Source organism: Emydura macquarii, unplaced genomic scaffold (assembly GCF_026122565.2).
Source record: "Emydura macquarii macquarii isolate MOO-44397 ecotype Brisbane River unplaced genomic scaffold, CSIRO-AGI_Emac_v2 contig_2897, whole genome shotgun sequence".
Classification (NCBI taxonomy): Eukaryota; Metazoa; Chordata; order Testudines; family Chelidae; genus Emydura; species Emydura macquarii.
The window spans coordinates 19,048,948-19,067,346 of NW_027133034.1; the positions used below are offsets into that span (position 1 = coordinate 19,048,948).

General features: G+C 42.5%; 1 protein-coding gene across 2 annotated transcripts in view; it reads left to right on the forward strand.

Moving 5' to 3' along the window:
• FBN2 (fibrillin 2) overlaps positions 1–18,399 on the forward strand; it is a 277,388-nt gene that overhangs the window by 250,607 nt on the left and 8,382 nt on the right. For both annotated transcript variants that reach the window (XM_067569251.1, XM_067569252.1), the window contains 6 exons: positions 3,860–4,066; positions 5,055–5,180; positions 6,010–6,132; positions 6,805–6,921; positions 7,674–7,802; positions 15,408–15,527. In XM_067569251.1, coding sequence (XP_067425352.1) covers positions 3,860–4,066; positions 5,055–5,180; positions 6,010–6,132; positions 6,805–6,921; positions 7,674–7,802; positions 15,408–15,527 — 822 coding nt within the window. The remainder of the gene's footprint in view (positions 1–3,859; positions 4,067–5,054; positions 5,181–6,009; positions 6,133–6,804; positions 6,922–7,673; positions 7,803–15,407; positions 15,528–18,399) is intronic.

Here is an 18,399-nt window from a genome sequence, read left to right on the forward strand (position 1 = left end):
GATTGTTTACTTCTGACTCCAAATGAGGTGTGTGGTTGACTGGTCAGTTTGTAACTCTGAGGTTGTAGTGTAGTAAATGTGAAAGCTACCGTTCAACACAAACAACTGGTTATTGTTTAATACTTTGATTATCAGACATCAGTGTATGGATTTATTGGATTCAAAATGCTTAACATTTTAGGAAGTGATAAGAAAACATCAACTGAACTGAAGTGATGAAATCAGACAATTCTTCTAGAGCAGTGGTTCTTAACCTTTCCAAACTACTGTACCCCTGAAGCCTGAGTCCCACCCCCACGGGGCTGAGGCATGTAACTTAGTTTCATGGCACCCCTGTGGCTCCAGGCAATTGCCTTTCTTGCCACCCCCAATACCAGCTCTGCACTTGCGACCCCTCTAAACCCCCAGGTTGAGAAACACTGTTCTAGAGCAAACTACAATCATTGTCAAGAATTTTTAAGGCGTAAGGACTGTGCTCCTCCCAAAAAGTGCAGGAAATCAGTTTTTTCAGCTGCTTCCAGAGTAAATGTACCATTAAATGAAACTGGGTTTCATGATCCTGCTTGTGATACATTTTCAAGGGAAGCATCCTCATCCAAATGTAGTTGCAGTCATAATTTAAGTCCCTGTTCTAAGCCTTTGAGCAGACCTTCAGCATTGACACAACCACCATCACTGTCATGACTGGTTGGCTGAACAGGTGGACTGATATCCCAGCTTCCCCAAAATACACAGGAAGATTCCAGGCTAGCTACAAAGGGGACTTAGACGAGGCACTGCAACACCCAACTTTTAGGCACCTTGCTGCCTAGTGGAATCTGCAACTCTGTTAGGCACCTAGACAGGCACCTACCTTTTCCCATGTGTAGTATAGACAAAGAATCGGATTCACAGAAGCCAGCAAGCCAAGGGGGTGTCATATTAACTAGCCAATATGATATGCTGAGGAGAGGGATTGGCCTAAGCCTTGCTCCTCAAAGGGAGTTAGATGCTTAGACAGAAGGCACGTCCCTCAACTTGGGAATTGCAACTGTAAACTCTCTCCTGGATTTAGGGCTGACCTGGTTTAGGTGCCTTTCTCACAAAAACTGAGGGGGAGGTGGGTTTGTGGTGGTGCTTTTAGTCAACAGCCCAGGGTAGAGCACTCAGCAGAATGTTAGAGACCCAGGTTCAAACCCCTATTCTGCCTGGTGTGGAGAAGGCTTTGGATCCCAGGTACCCCACCTCCCAGGAGAGTGTCCTTACTGTGGGATACTCTGGGTCTGTTCTCAATCTCTCCTGTTAGGGCTTTCACCCAAGACTGGGGAAGACCTGGGTTCAAAGCCCTTCTCCAATGAATGTTTAAATATTTACTGGGAGCACCACCACCATCCTCTGAGCATGCATACTGGATCAAACCTTGAGGATTAGATAGAGAGAGGAACACCTCATTTGTGAATCCCACCAGGGTTTAGACGTGAATGAGGTGCTGGGCGTCAGGACTCAGGTGGTTTGTGCATGCCCAGTAGCAGAAATTTAGGCACATGAGGTGTCTTTATCAGTGGAAACTAGGGACTTTAGGAGCCAAAGGGTTAGGTAGCAGCTGGGGGAGGATCACTGAAATGCACTGTGCTGGGTATTTCTTTAGAATTAAAACCCAATACATTTGCTGATCAGATTGTGCAATATTGTCAGACTTCCATTTAGCATAAGTATAAATCAAAGCTTTGTATGAACACCAGATCAGAATGTTGTCAGTGAGCCTAGCTTTCAAAATGTCTTGCACAATATACCTATTTAGTAGAGCTGAAGTCAACTACTGCTGTTTCTTAGTTAGAATATAGAAGAAAGTGAATAATGTTGACATTTTCAGAGTATGGCTCCACAGTAGGAAAATTCAGTCACAGGTGTAAAGTTTTACTGATATTTAAATTAGTTAAGCATAAGCAGAATGAAAAGTGATAGTCATAGACTTTAATTGATGTAATTGCACATGACTTTATTGCCTTCTGTACACTATTTTGGACTGACTGAAACCCAATAAATTTCAAGATACCTAAATGTGGACTGTATGAAAATTACATTGGGGGGAAGAAACAGTGCAATGATTGCTTGCCTTTGGTAAATTTAATTAGATCACTATGGATAAAAATTTTCAAAAGCACCTAAATGATTAAGGAGCCTAAATCCTATTAAAATCTTTTCATAGTTAGGCTCCTAAGTCATTTACATGTTTTTGAAAATTTTTCTGTATATCTACAATTATTAAAGCCAGTTTTCATAAAGTAATAAAAAAATCCTTACTCCTTTAAACAATGGATTTGTAGGTGGTCATTACATAAAGGAGACAAAGTAATCTCTAAAGGATTAAAGTATATTCAGTAAAATATATAAATACGTTACATTTCAAACTATACCCTCTACTAAAAACCTGCTGCTCAGCACAGCTTTCAGTCTGTGGCTCACGTCCACTTTGTAGCAATGTTCCATGGTAGCTATGACATCACCACATGATGTATGCAGGGATATCACAATGAATCAAAAAGTGATCCAGATGTCAGAGTTGATTTTAAAGTGTACAATCAGTTGTGATGCCATTCAATCCCCTTTCTATTTCAACACATAAAAAGTTATCTAATTTCCTTAATAAAATTTGTAGGACCCTTTTTAAAACAGTGAAATGTAAAAGCTTAAAGTCAGGAACAACTCTTAACTAAATAGATATAATAATTCTCTTCCAACAAAATTGGATCTTGTTAATCTCTCTGAAGTTGCTGCAGTGCAGGTCATATTTTCAATGATGAGATCAGTGTTCATTTAATATCACCATGTAATTTTAGCTGGTGGTTCAAATTAAGGGGAAAAATAAAGGCATGTCTAAAAACAATTAAATTCACCTATCTGATGCAGGGAAGTTTAATTTATACCTCTGTACCTGCTGATTCTGTTCCTCAGTAGATTTGTGTAGAGGACGATCAGGCAATTTGTTGTCACCTGCCCTCCATCATAATATCTAAAGGAACAAATGTAAGATGTGAGTGGCGCCCCACCAACAGAAACCATTCATCTGAATCAGTTTAGCCCTGTGTCTTTTGGGGTTCCTCAGCAGAGAACAAGTTAAAATTTGCTGTGCTTCCTAAATGTCCCTCTGGGTAGATTTTTCTGACACTGGAGATGTATGCCTGAGCGTAGGGTGGAGTGGAGAATGTGCTTCCAAGAGCCAGTGCAAATCCAGGAATGAATATGGTCCATGGTGTGTAACATTTTTAGTAAAATACAGCTGATTTTTACTATGAAAGGAAATATTGCCAGTGATAGAGCTGCTGTCGGAGAACAGCCTGCAATAAAGAAATGCAGTCCATTTTAATTAACAAATCAGGCAGGAACTATTACTAGTGTCAGTATCCTCTATGTAAGAAATTATGCTCACTGGGAAGGATATTTAGCATGCTAAGGCCCTCTTTTACACTTGAGTTTTGCCAGTTTATTTTATCATTCACACAAGTAGGCTTTTCTGCAAGGTTTGCTCGGGGGATGCTCCAGAATGCATCATTCTAAGACATAACTGATATTAGGTCTCATGTAACCACTGACTCATTTGGGGGCAGTCCTAGCAAACCTTCAACAGCAGCAGATCATCAAAGGATTTTTAGGGTAAAGTAAGTTAAGCCGTATTAATATGCTAGCTGCTCCTCACAGACTGGTTGCTGACAGAGTCAGTCAGCACATACATCTGGGCTGACTGCAGTTTGCTTTTCTAGTTCACTTTTAAAAGCATTCATATGTAATAATAATAGACCATAATAGTATCAGTCAAATTTCTTGTTTAATGCACATCCAGCTCACGTTCTTTCTTGATCCCTTCACTCTGTCCTTTCAGATAACCGCCAAGGATTCTGCTTTGCTGAAGTTTTACAGACAATGTGCCAGATGGCATCTAGTAGTCGTAACCTAGTCACCAAGTCAGAGTGCTGCTGTGATGGAGGGCGAGGCTGGGGTAACCAGTGTGAGCTTTGTCCTCTTCCAGGAACCACCCAATACAAGAAACTCTGTCCACATGGACCAGGATATATGACAGATGGAAGAGGTAACTGTAGGGAGGGCAGGAGAGAGGTAGAGGAGAGGAAAAAGAAATTAAAGATAACACAGAAAGTAACATGTTTTCTTAAATCTCTGAGAAAATATTTAGCTGACGTTACCAGCAAAGTTTACGGCAAAATTGCTCAGCTTGGTCTTTCCTATACATTCAATAATAATTTATTTCAGATGCTTTTTAACTAATGGCTGCTGTGGGAATATTCACATAAGCAAGGATTTGCAGGATTGGGCCCTAAAACAGGAGACCATGACTAATAAACTGAAAAGCTAGAAGCTGTCAAGAAGCTTTTGCATGCTGCAAAATGTATATACATGAGCCAAAAAGCATCAACAGCTGAAACTTGTAGCTACACAATAGTTTCATTCTAAGATCTGCATATTTCTTCATATTTCTACAAAGGAAGTATAACCTAACATACGTTTTTAATTCCTTATGTTAAAAGAAAGTCAAACCAGTCACAAAATTCATTTCTATTAAATGTACAGATTGTGCAGATTTAGTTTGCAAAACTGAACTTGGTTTCTCAGCACATCAGCAAGAGAATTAGGTTGGACCACGTTATAGAGTTTAGACCCAGATGTAAAATAGAATTTTACAAAAGTATGAAGGGTGTTTGCATTGGGCCCATCTCGAATGAAAATGTAAGGAATAGTAGTTTGTAATAAATTCATGAGGGGGCGGAGGAGTTGGTAGAGTGTTAGGGGAAAAAAGGAATCTGTATACAGCCAGTACTGTTTCAATGTCCTGTAATTCCATGAGAGTCAGCAAGCTGGAATTTGTCACTGCAAACAAGATCATTTTGTCAGCTCACAAAAAAGGCAAGCAAGAGAATTTTTTTTTTAAATGGGTAATGAGCTTGCTTTTAAAAAACTAGATGTTTCTAAATCAAATTAGACGGTAGGTGCCATATTCAAATGTGATACTGAGCTCCTGCTCTCATATTTTAAAACGTGACATGTTTATATTTCCTCTCCAGATATTGATGAATGTCAGGTCATGCCAAACCTGTGTAGAAATGGCCAGTGCATCAACACAATGGGTTCCTTTAGATGCTTTTGTAAGGTTGGCTACACCACTGACATAAGTGGGACATCCTGTATGGGTAAGGTTATCACGCTAATGCTTAGTATTTTTGCTAATCAAACAGATTTTTTTTTTTAAATAAAATACCTATTTTCATAGTGAAATTATTTAATGCCGTGGAATACAAAAATCATCTCTTCACAAAATTCACTTTTGTCTTCACTTAGTTTTTGGGAACCCTTAGACCTGATTTAGCATATAGTTCAGCTAACCCAGTGGTATTTTAGCAGCAACATGAACGTGATGCCACTGAACTGGCCACTAACAAACAGGGCCCCCACATGGGGAGGGAAAAGGGTACACTTTACTAGGGCCCGGAAGCCCTGCACAGCCTGGCCCAGGCTGCAACACCCATTATGCGTGTGGGAGGGGACCCATGTTACAAGTTTGTAATGGCCCCAAAAAAATTATGCTTGGGCCCTGCTAACAAGGCAAATCATGATTTGCAGAATAAGCTTGTGATCCCTACTTTTGGTAGAGGCTAATTAATTCATTGCTCCAAAGGATGACTAATGAAGTTACTATTCAATAAGAGTAAAGGGATCACAAGGTGCCCCTGAGTGAGAGGCTTTATCTTTAGAAATTAGTTTCACTGTTCTAGCTGATCCTCAAAGCAAATGTACTATTGCTTCAAAGGAAACACTCAGTTATCCACCCTCTCGGGTTATTTCACTGGTAGCTCCCATCTGTAAAGAAGAGGACAATTAGGAAGCATGGAAAGCAGTAATTATAAAAATAATCTGGAAATATTAGGGACTTTTATTTGTGCAGCTGTCACAGTTCATTAGTAGTGTTTTTGTAAGTAAATGAGTATTTTTTTTAAACTAATTATTGGTTCTCCAACTTAGATCTTGATGAATGCTCCCAGTCTCCAAAACCATGCAACTTTATCTGCAAGAACTCAGAAGGAAGCTACCAGTGCTCATGTCCCCGTGGCTACATCCTGCAAGAGGATGGAAAGACTTGTAAAGGTGAAGAAAGTTATCAGTTACATCTAGTTTTGTTAGGGTTTTGAAATTTATTTTACTCGATGGCCACTTTATAAATACCCTCAACTCCATAAACTCCAAGAGGTGATATAACAGCTGTAGCTCCCATGGAAGTCTCTGGTCCAAAGTCAGTGGTGAAATAGAAGGTGGTATAAATTGCATGTCAGGTATAAGTGGTGAATTACAACTTGCGTGAATTTGTCATTAAGCCTGGTATAAAACTGGTATAACTTAGATTAGAAAAAAAGGTAGAATGGCACAGGAAAAGCCTTGCACCAATTCCAGTTGCAGTAGGACGCTAATGCTAAATTACCGTAGCTACTCATTTTCTGACCATCATGCACCTAACAGGCCTGATTCTCCAATCAATTACACTAATTCTACATGTGTAACTTTGTTAACTTCAAGTTGTATTTACACCAGCATAAAATTGGTGTTAATAGAGTGGAAAATCATGGAGGACACTATTTAACTTGCTTGAGCATGTACTTCATGGCTGAATGTGGATTTAAGCTTCAAGTGATAAGATTAAGAAATTATTACTGAGTTAAAAGGAAATACTTTCAAATGATCGTATTGTTTGCAGCTTAAAGAGAATAAACATGGCTAAATCTTTTTCATGGAGTCTTACTAAGAGAAATCTGCTACTTTCAGATCTTGATGAATGTCAAACCAAACAACACAACTGCCAATTCCTCTGTGTTAACACTCTTGGGGGCTTCACCTGTAAATGTCCACCAGGCTTCACTCAACATCACACTGCGTGTATTGGTAAGAACACTTTGACAATGAGTTTTCCTGCATTTCTCTTTGTTAGAAAAACAAGGGCAATACTTAATATGAGCCTTTTGATCTATTTCTTTTGTACCACAGATTTAATATTACAAAGATGACAATATTTTATTTCTCAGTATTTCAAAAAGGCAGATACTTATGAAAAGCAAAAATGTCTGAGGAAGTCAAAACTCATCCACAATAAGCATTTTCTTAGTGAATATTTGTAGGTAATTACTATATATTAATTCTAAATGTAACCACGTGGAGACAAAGGGGTAAAATATTAAAATCTGACTTAAAAAAACCAAAAAAGCTAATCAGAAACAGATTAAAGAATTTTTTCTTTCCCTTGATAACTACAGATGTCTTTAAAAGCTTTAGCATATATATCTGACTAAATTAAAGCCATCTTAGTGTGTAGTATACACTGTGGGCCAAATGTTTGAAAGGCCATTCTCTTTTTTCTTCACCCAGTCTGTACTTGTGATTCAGTCATTGGGGCAAAGTACAGTACAGCTTGCCCCTCCAGTTCAGTTGTGCTAAAAAATTTGAGTACTTATGGTTCTAACACTGCAAATCAAGTAGCTAGACTTGCAAGTTTAGTAGGTGCAAACTATATCTCCAAAAAGGTGTGAATATGTATCCTGTATGTGTAACTTCTTATCCCTAACCCTAGTACACTTTATTACTCCTCCGTTACTTTATCTGTATAAAAGCTTTTAAAAATCACTGCATATTTTTTCTAGATAACAATGAGTGTGGTTCACAGCCATCACTTTGTGGATCAAAAGGAATCTGCCAAAACACTCCTGGAAGTTTCAGCTGTGAGTGTCAGAGAGGCTTCTCTCTGGATTCTACTGGATTAAACTGTGAAGGTAAAGTTTGAAGGCCATAAATTCTCAGCTAAGGCAGAAATCTGCAGTTCTTACTTACGTGAAGTCAAATGGAATATTTGCATGAGTTGCAGCATCAGGCCCTTAGTCTAAAGAGCAAATGTGGAAAAAAACAGAAATGTAGTTCAGAAAATTTGTAGGGTGATTTGCTTATCCTTCTGTTTTGTTGTACATACTCACAGCTCCAATTGCAAGTAGTAGCATAAGCAAAACCCTGAGTACTCTGCAGCACAATGGGAACTCCAGCAGTAGCCCCCACTATTCCATTGCAACATTAATTTATACCATCTCCATAAAATACCCTTCATTCCTGCACCCCATGTGCAAACACATCCAGTTTAGTTCATCATTAAAAATACTCACACATGATGATTATTATGATGACTGTTTCTGAAGCTAAGGTGTAGTTATGCTTTCCAAGCAGCCCAGCTCCACTCTCTGAGATCTCAGCTCCAGTATTACCCAGGCAGCCCTGCTCAGAACCAGCTTCCCAGCCCCTCCCCCCATGTGTGCTAAGGAAGTGGGAGCAACTCATCTCCTCAGTTATTGCATCCGTATATAGGGTGCTGCTGGCTCCCCTCTCTCAGTTCCTTCTCACCACCTGTGACAGTGCTGGAATGTTCTCTTGCTACTGCAAGCTTTTCTACCTAGTGGTTTTCATTGTTTCTTAGTGTATATAGTTCAGTTTATTTATTGTGAAGTGTTAGTGTTAGATTATGGTATTAGGTTTAGAGATCGACTCAGAGACGGGGCATGCCCTGATCTCTCAGTTTTAAACCCTGTGCTTCATGTACGAAGCCTGTGCCAGTCAACGATCCGCACCAGAGCTGTCTAAAGTGTTTGGGAGAGGCTCAAGTGCAAGACAGGTGCAGGATTTGCAAAGGCTTCAGGCCTTGCACGAAGAAAGATTGGGACATTAGATTGAGGGCACTTTTAATGGAGTCGGCACTCAGCAGCAGCAGCAGAACCAAGCCAGTCGGACTCAGTGCTGAGCAAGTCGGCTTCGGTGCAGAGTGCCCCCCAGCACCATCATCTTCCTGACACCAGTTGCCATTTCCAGTGCCAAAGAAGAAACCAAAGAAGGCACATGCCGTGTAGGGGTACTCACCAGCACTGAAGAAAGAGAAGAAAGGCACAAGGGACTAAGCGAGACCCACATCAGAACACCTGTCTCCACCGATCCTCAGGGTGTTCTCACCCATCTGGGTCTTGAACCTAACACTGGACTTGCTGCTGACTCCAGGGAGTGCCAGTGCCCTCTACACCAGAGGCTTTCCAGATGATGAAAGACCTCTTGGCCATCCCAGTGCCCTCAACCCTTCAAGAAGGAAGACCTCCGCACTGGGACCAAGCACTGTTTTCGTCCACAGGGCCTTACAGAGGGAAGCCAGCACTTAGAAGTCCACAGCATTCCCCAACACCTAGGCACTGGTCTACGATTCGTGAGCAGTCTCCAGACCCATGGCACCGGTCTTCGGAGAGATGGCACCGGTCCCCGGAACGCCTCTGGTCCCCAGATTCCCAGCACAGATCTCTGGCATCCTAGCCCCAGTCACCAATATCATACAAGAAGCCCAAGGACAAGAGCCGGTCATGGGATACACAGCACTCAGACTCCCGGCACCGCTCCCCTTCACTGGAGCACCCCGCATTCCCGCTACAGTGCGGCAAGGCAAGCGGCTTAGTCACCTCAATGGTCCGCAAGGAGCAGTTCAGACTTGGAGGTGATCCCACCCAAAGAGCAGCTTGCTGCCACAGCTATGGGCTTACCTCATGGCACCGCCAATGGGGTATGACCACGAGGTCAATGGGCCGTGGATGTGGATTCAGACCAGGAAGAGGCCCCTACAGCTTACCCAGAAGGGGCTACCCTCGCCAGAGAGGATGATCCTATTCCTTTGCCTCTACCAGCCTCATCCTTTTCATCTGATGCAGCCATGGTGAGACCCTCCAGTGCTGTCCCACTTGGTGACTTTAGGGCTCATCAGAAGTTATTGAAGCGGGTAGCATGAAACCTCAGTCTTAAGGTGGAGGAGCTAAAAGAACCCGCAGATGAACTGTTTGGCATCCTGGCAGCGGCAGCTCCATCCACGGTGGCCATCCCGGTTCATGAGGGATTGGTAAAACTGGCAAAGATCCTGTGGCTGATCCCTGCCTTCCATGTCTTAGCGGATAAAAAAGAAATATGTTCCCACAAAAGGGTTTGAATATCCCTATACATACCCCTCCCCAGGGTTGTTGGTAGTGACAGCAGCCAACAAAAGGGATAGGAAGCGACAGGCAGGTTCTCCCCCCTAAAAATGAGGACGCTAAGAAGCTAGATCTTTTCAGACAAAAGGTTTATTCCATGGCAAGTCTGCAGTTGCACATATCTAACCAGCAAGCCCTGTTGGATAGATATGATTTCAACATCTGGCAGTCATTGGGAAAACTCTCTGACTCCCTGCCACAAGCCTCCAAGAAGGAGTTTGAGGCCATCCTGGAGGAGCAGTGGCAGATTTAGCAGCCAGAACCATGGCATCTGCAGTGTCAATGAGAAGGGCATCGTGGCGCCAATTGTCTGGCCTCTCATCGGAGATCCAACAGTCAATCCAGGATCTCCCTTTTGATGATGCAGCCTTGTTCGTGGACCAGACGGACTTCAGACTGCCAGGGCTGAAAGATTCTAGGGCTACGTTGCACTCCCTGGGCCTTTATAGCCCATCGTCTGCTAGAAGGCATTTCAGGCCCCAATAGGTAGAGAGATTTGGGAGCTAGCCTAGAGGAGACCCCTACTGGAAGATGATCAGGGGGTTATAAAAGATGCCAGGTCCAATCGCCGGCCATGCCACTGATCAGGCTCAAGCTGCAAATGGACCTCTTGAAGGTGCACCCAAGGGCGACCTACCAGCCATTCCCTGGGATCCAGATTCCCTATTATTTTCAGGCCACCTCACTCCTTTCCTCCCAGCCTGGGCTGCTATTACATTGGACCATTGGGTACTAAATACAATAGCAGCCGAGTACACCCTTCAGTTTACCTTGCTCCCACCAACCTTCCCTGTGCCTCTTCAGGGACCCTTCTCACAAGCAACTTCTCACCCAGGAGGTTCAAGTCCTCTTGCGATGGGTGCCCTCGAAAAAATTCCTTGAGAACTGAGGGGGAAAGAATTTTATTCCCTCTGCTTTCTAATCCCAAAGACATAAGGAGGCTTGAGGCCCATCTTAGTCCTGTGATGCCTCAACAGATCTCTCAAGAAATTGAAGTTCCATATAGTCTCTTTAGCCTCCATCATTCCCTCTCTGAATCCAGGTGACTGGCATGCTGCCCTTGATTTAAAGGATGTTTATTTCCATATCTCCATCTTCCCAGGCCACAGGAGGTTCCTACGGTGCAAGCAGCACTATCAGTTTGTGGTGCTCCCCTTCATCAAAGGCATGGTGGTGGTTGCGGCCTATCTCAGGCAGTGGGGCATACCGGTCTTTCTTTACCTGGACGACTGGCTTATCAAAGGTCGCTCAAGGATGCAAGTCCAGCACAGCATCAGGATCATCTGGGCCACCTGCCAAGCGCAGAGTCTGTTAATAAACGAGCAAAAGTCAATACTAATACCAGTTCAGAGGATAGAATTTATCAGTGTGGTCCTAGACTTTACATGAGCCAGATCGGCCAGAAGCCAGGTTCCTGGCCATGTCGGAGCTCATAGCCCGAGTGTCAGCCCATCCTCTCACCACAGTGAAGGTATGCCTCAGGCTACTTAGCAGCCTGCACTTAGGTGGTCCAGTATGCCAGGCTGCACCTCAGACCTCTGCAAATGTGGCTGGCGACAGTGTATTTCCCATCCAGACGCCACCTGGACACAATCCTCACAGTCCCTTCATCGATACTTACCTCCCTATGGTGATGGACAAAACTGTGTCATGTGCAGAGAGGGGTCCCTTTCATGGCCCCGCAGTCAACGTTATCACTGGTTTCAGGTGCCTCAGAGCTAGGATGGAGAGCTCACCTTGGTATCCTCAGGACCCAGGGCCTCTGGGCCAGAGACAAGCTAGCTCTCACTATGAGTAGTCTTTGCACCCGAAAGTGGCCAGGTTCATCTTCCAGAGGTAGAGCACTCCCTGAGTGGACCTCTTCGCCACCAAGTGGAACACGAAGTGCAATCAGTTCTGTTCCCTGCAGGGACTCGACATCGGCTCACTATCCAATGCCTTTCTTCTGTCATGGTCGGGTGACCTCATGTACGCCTTCCTGCCAATACCATTCATCCACAAAGTCCTCATAAAATTCAAGAGAGACAAGGTACGGGTCATCCTGGTGGTCCCAGCATGGCCACACCAGCATTGGTTAAGGATGCTGCTCTTGGGCATTCCCAACATGACCGGACCTTCTCTCCCAGGACCATGGCCAGCTGCTTCATCCAAACCTGGCCTCCCTGCACCTGATACTGTGGATGCTCCAGGGCTGATCCTGGAAGAGCGGTCCTTCTCTGCACAGGTCTAGCAAGTCCTGTTGGGGAGCAGGAAACCTTCTACCAGAGCATCATACCTGGCTAAGTGGAAATGCTTCACCTGCTGGGCAGCTCATTGTAATATCTCCTGTCTAAATAATCTATCCAAGCTATCTTGGACTACTTGCTCCATCTAAACCAAGAGGGTTTGGACTTGTCATCAGTTAAGGAACACCTAACAGACATATCCATTTTTCATTCCCCTATACAGGGTAAGATGCTCTTCTCGCACAAGATGACAGCCAGATTCTTCAGAGGCATAGAGAGGCTCTTTCTGCCGGAGTGGCACCCAATCCTTCTATGGAACCTGAACCTGGTCCTCTCAAGGCTCACTGGCCTACCCTTTGTACCTCTGAAGTCCTGCTCTCTTCTGCATCTGTCCTGGAAGGTTGCATTCTTGATGGCAATCACATTGGCAAGACGAGTCTCAGAGATCAGGGCTCTGACCTCGTTATCCCCCTCATCCAGTTTTTTACAAGGACAAGGTCCAATTGCAACCGCACCCAGCTTTCATGCCATAAATGCTATCTTAATTCCATAATCACATTAGGCAATTTTCCTACAGGTCTTCTTTCCAAAGCCCCACAATTCCCATGAGGAGAGGCAACTTCACACATCCGATGTCAGGAGGATTCTAGCGTTCTACATCGATAGGACTAAACCTTTCTGTAGATCTACACAACTCTTCGTCACGGTTGCTGAACGAATGAAGGGACTACTGGTGATGTCACAGAGAATTTCGGCCTGGATCAATGCTTGCATCCGAGCCTGCTATGAGCAGGCGGCAGGGGTCATGCTTCCAGCTTCTTTGATGGCCCACTCAACAAGGGCGCAGGTGTCAGCAGCAGCCTTCCTGGCTCAGGACCCTATACAGGACATCTGAAGAGCTGCGACCTGGTCTTCAGTGCATACCTTTGCGTCCCACTATGTCATTACGCAGCAGGCCCAGGACAATGCTGGCTTTGACAGAGCAGTATTACAGTCAGCACATCTATGAACTCCTGCCCGCCTCCAGAGGTACTGCTAGTAAGTCACTTAATTAGGAATGGACATAAGCAACCACTCAAAGAAAGAACGGTTACTTAACTTTGTAACTGTTCTTCAAGATGTGTTGCTCATGTCCATTCCACAACCCACCCTCCTTCCCCTCAGTTGGCATTCCAGCAAGAAGGAATTGAGAGGGAGGGGGCCAGCAGCGCCCTATGTACTGGTGCATATGCACACCTCTTCAGAGGGCACTAGGGGAAAAAATTCCAGCACTGCTGCATGTGGCACACACACACCTAATTGGGAATGGACATGAGCAACACATCTCAAAGAATAACAGTTATGAAGGTAAGTAACTGGGGGTTTTTTCTTGTCTTCTGTTTTCCCTTAGGGCGGTCCCCTTCATCATCCTTCACACACAGCCAAGGAAGCTTTTAATTTGGCTTTCCTTACTGAGTATAGGTAGACAAATTAGACCCCCTCTGTGCTTATTTTACATGTTTGTATTTTTCATACACAAATGCGTTCCTAAGTGCCTTTCAGACTAGCAAAAAAAATCCTTGCAAAGCAAGTTTTTGGAAACTGGATGTAATGCCCAAAGATTTCTACTTTAAACTTAGAAATCTAAATGGACACCTGGTGTTTCAGAAACCATATTAGAAAGCTAAGAATCCCTTTTGTGGCTGACATTTTAGAGAGGTCTTGGCACTTAGCCCCAATTCAGGAAGAAATCCTAGTATTATTTAATGATTCTAGATCTACAATTATTTTACTATAGTTTTAAGTGTTCTACAGAGTTTGTGAAAATCTGTATTGCAGTCCTGCAAATTATTGCACACTTCACTCACAACTGCCACTTGTGGATTCCCTGCTATTAAAGCAAACATCACAGATGCTTTTCTATGTTCAAAGGCTTTGTTTTCAATTCAGACAGCATATTGGAACATAAGCAAGAAGCTCTCAATGAAAGCTGCTTCAGTATGTTGTTTGCAATAAAAAAAACCTTGTGGATTTTCATCCCAGATGCACACAATGGTCTTAAGGGTAAAATTTTCAAAAGCACACAAGTGACTTAGGAACCTATGTGCCTGATTCACTTTTGAGAAATGGGACTTAGATTCCCAAATCCTGTGGGCACTTCTCAAAATTTTTTGGAGCTCATTGACCCCATGGGACACTGAAAACCCTGCAGTTTGTCCTATGTACATTCAACATTTTTCAAGCCCTTGGGTAGTTTATACAGCAATTACTTAATCAAACTTGATGGGTGTAATAATTATCAACTTATTTGAAGGACATAGTTAATGAAGTCCTTATTCAAACAAATTCTTCCTGAAGTCACAAATAGAGAACATCGGGATTCTGCCCTATGGAGCCAATCAATCCTGGTAGGTACTGAACAGCCTCCTATTATTGGCCTCCCAGGAAACATTCAGCACTTTGTAGGATCAGGTCTTATGCATGTATACAATATTTACCAAAGACAGCCTATGTTACTGTGTATGGGCCCAGTCTTGCAACTCTTACTAAAGCAAATAGTTCCATAAGCTTCATTAGAACTTACTAGCATGTGTAAGGAGCCAAATAACAAATGCAACATCAAGCCCTAGGTGAAGAATCCTCTGTGGATAAAATATGGTCCTCTGATTATAGTTAAGGTTAAGATTTTGTCATGGCTATTTTTAGTAAAAGCCAGGGATGGGTCATGGGCAATAAAAAAAAATTACGGAAGCCTGTAACCTGTTTGTGACTCTCACTAAAAATAATGGGGAGAAGGGCTGAGGGGGACGACTGAAGCCCAAGGATGGGGTGGATCCAACACCTGGCGCCCACAGCACCTAAGAGCTCTGGGGCACCCCGCCCCCTACAATGCCTCTGGATTCTGGATGCCCCCGCCCCCTGCAGCGGCTGATAGCTCTAGCCGTGCTGCCCCATGGCCGAAGCAAAAAATGTCAGAGATCTTTGAAAGTCACAGAATCCGTGACCTCCATGACAATCTTATCCTTCATCATAGTTCTTGAAATAAATTGTGTGGTGGTGGTGGTGTTGGTTTGCTTGCTTGTTGTTGGCAGTTTGGCAATTTCTTCTTCCACATTTTACTAATTTTTTGTAGATGTGGATGAATGTGATGGAAACCACAGGTGCCAGCATGGCTGCCAGAACATCCTGGGTGGCTACAGATGCGGGTGCCCACAAGGGTACATTCAACATTATCAGTGGAATCAGTGTGTTGGTAAGAATAATCTCTTTTTGTTGCAGTATTCAAGAAGTTACATAAAAATGACAAAATGCTCAGTTTTTCAGAAACCCTATCAACACTTTTTTAGGTTCAGAAATACCTACTTTAGTTCATTAAACTTGCGTAGCCGTTCTCTGACTTACGAAGCAAAAAGTGGTATAATTACATAAAATTGTGCCAGCTGAATGTTACTGCCCTGCAACGGGAGGGAAAGACATAAAAATTCAAAGCAACTTCCACTGAAGGCCTGAAAAGCCCTTGCTAGGCAATAGTTAGGACCTTAGCGCTTTACAGCTATTAACTAAATAGATAGGTAACCACAAACGTACAAACCTTTCAATTGATATACACAGCAGCAATAGAAGCAAATGCAATTAAATAAAGACAAAGAATAGTTATAAGGATTCCCCCACCCCACTCCAAGCATTCAGTATGTTCTAAAACAGAATTAACAAAAATACATTAAAAATATAATAGAATACCACATCCTTCAAATAAAAAGACAAGGAAATGAAGTGATCCATATTTCTTTTAAGGCAAGAAGGAAAGGAAAGATGATCAAATGTAAGGTCAGCAGTAGCCACTCAATAGCATTTTGGGGAGAAAAACCTTAATTGTGTCTTTTAAAAGTGGGGAGGAATTAAATTACATAACTTCCCTTCTAAATCACAGATTCCTATCTATCCCAAGGTTTGTGATGATCAAGAGATTTTCCTTATGGAAAAATCCTATATACTAAGAATGAAAGCAATATGGCTCAATATAAATTCTATAGCAATCTACAGAAATGACTACAAATGTCACCTTTCTATGTGCTTTTTTAAAAACCATCCTATAGCACGGATAAAAAAAATTATGCCATAGATAAACTTCAAAAGAAAATTATATCAGATATTACAAGACGACTTATAGAAAACAAATACTTTTCTACACAATTCTATATGTTTCCGTAAGGGTTACCATTTGATGTCTGTCTGTTTGGTAATTTATGGCAATGGTTTTCAACCTTTTTTCATTTGAGGATACCTAAAAAAATTTCAAATGGAGGTGCAGACCCCTTTCGAAATCTTAGACAGTCTGCAGTATCTCAGGAGTCTGCAGACCACAGGTTGTAAATCACTGTTTTATGGTAATGACAATCTTTCGCAGACCTCGTAGACATAGTCTGTGGACCCCCAGGGTCCATGGACCGCAATTTGAAAACCACTCATATATGGAATGAGTTGGTGTTTTCAGTCTAGTAGAGAAGTTAAGAACTGAATGTGAATTATTAAGGAGGTAGTTATTCTAGCCATTTGAAGTATACTGGTTCAAGGTTCGAGTATATTGGCAGCGCAGTGCATATTCCATGGCCCATTCTGTATGCTCTCATAAGAAACAGAGGATATTAGCATCCAGAACCGTCAGGCCAACAGACGCACACAATTCACTTTTTAAAGAAACAAAGATGCATAAAGAATACAGCATTTAAGGACAAAAAGGATCTCAGAAATGCTGAAATTGATACTATGTTTTGTTTTTCAATTAATTTTAATATATCCACTCATAATAAAAGGTTACATTTTTATATTGTAGATAAAGTAAAATGAATCAAATAGGGTGAAAACAGGAAATTGGAGGAGTGATAATTATTTCACTTTTTTTTTTTGTTATGTTTTTATAAATTAGAAGAATAGATATGCATTACAGGAAGGACAGTTGTCTTCTTTGAGTGATTGCTCATGTCCATTCCATTATAGGTGAGTGCACGCCACCATGCACGGTTCCCGGAACTTTTTCCCCCTTCTTGTGCTCTTCTCCCAGGCACTTAAGGCACCGATCGATCGTGGGAGTTGCAGGAGTTACACAGCTTAAACCCATGCGACCGGGGCATGGCCCAGCCACCCTAAGTCCCTCAGGGACTTCCTATCTAACTACACTTAACAACTACTTAACGTACTTTGAATAATAAAGAGTTTAAACAAGGGGAATGGCACTTGCAGAGAGCAAGGCTAGTTCCAGCAACCGTCATGGGCAGAAAGAAGGAACTGAGGGGGTGTAGGGCCGGCAGTGCCTCATATACCGCGGCATGCACGTGGGACTCCAGGGGGCACCAGAGCCAGCCCTATGGGGTCTGCTAAGGGGAAAAAAGTTCTGGGAACCGTGCATGGTGGCGTGCACTCACCTATAATGGAATGGATATGAGCAACACATCTCGAAGAACATCAGTTACTGGTAAGTAACCTTGTTATCTGCAAGAAATGAGAGATTTAAAAAAAAAAGTGTACAAATGACACCAAAAGTGATTTTTAAAATACCAGAATCTTCAAATTTGCAAGACCAGACATCAGAGCAGCAAAAAGAGTGTAAGGAAATGTGGTGGCAACAATATTCAGTTCAGGAGAGTTCCCTACTATCTGGAAATGAGTAATCCAGTTACCATTTGAAAGAGAGCCCTAAGAAACTTTAGGTATCTAGTGAGGAGAATTACTTAACATCCCAAAAGGGAATGGAAGAACCTAATAAAGTGGAGAAACATAATAAAGTTTATTCACTTTAGCCTCTCTTGATGCATTTATGGTCTCTAGCTGTTCATGAACACTCCACTCATATGTGATACCTGTTAAGTTTAAAAAGTTTGGAGCTTAAGGGACTTGTCAAATTTATTTTGTGGGGGCTGGAGAGGGGGATGTGTGTACAAAGAGTTGAATCATTTCCATTGCTCAGCTGCTGCTTTTTGTACAGCATGTTAGTGTCTCCAGTGGACATTTTTAGTCTATCATGAATTGACTGCAGGTATTGTGACGATAGCTTTGAAAATCCAGTTTAAACAGTTTAATGAGACATTCAGCTATGGTAAAGGAGTCAACTCATCATAAACTTTAAA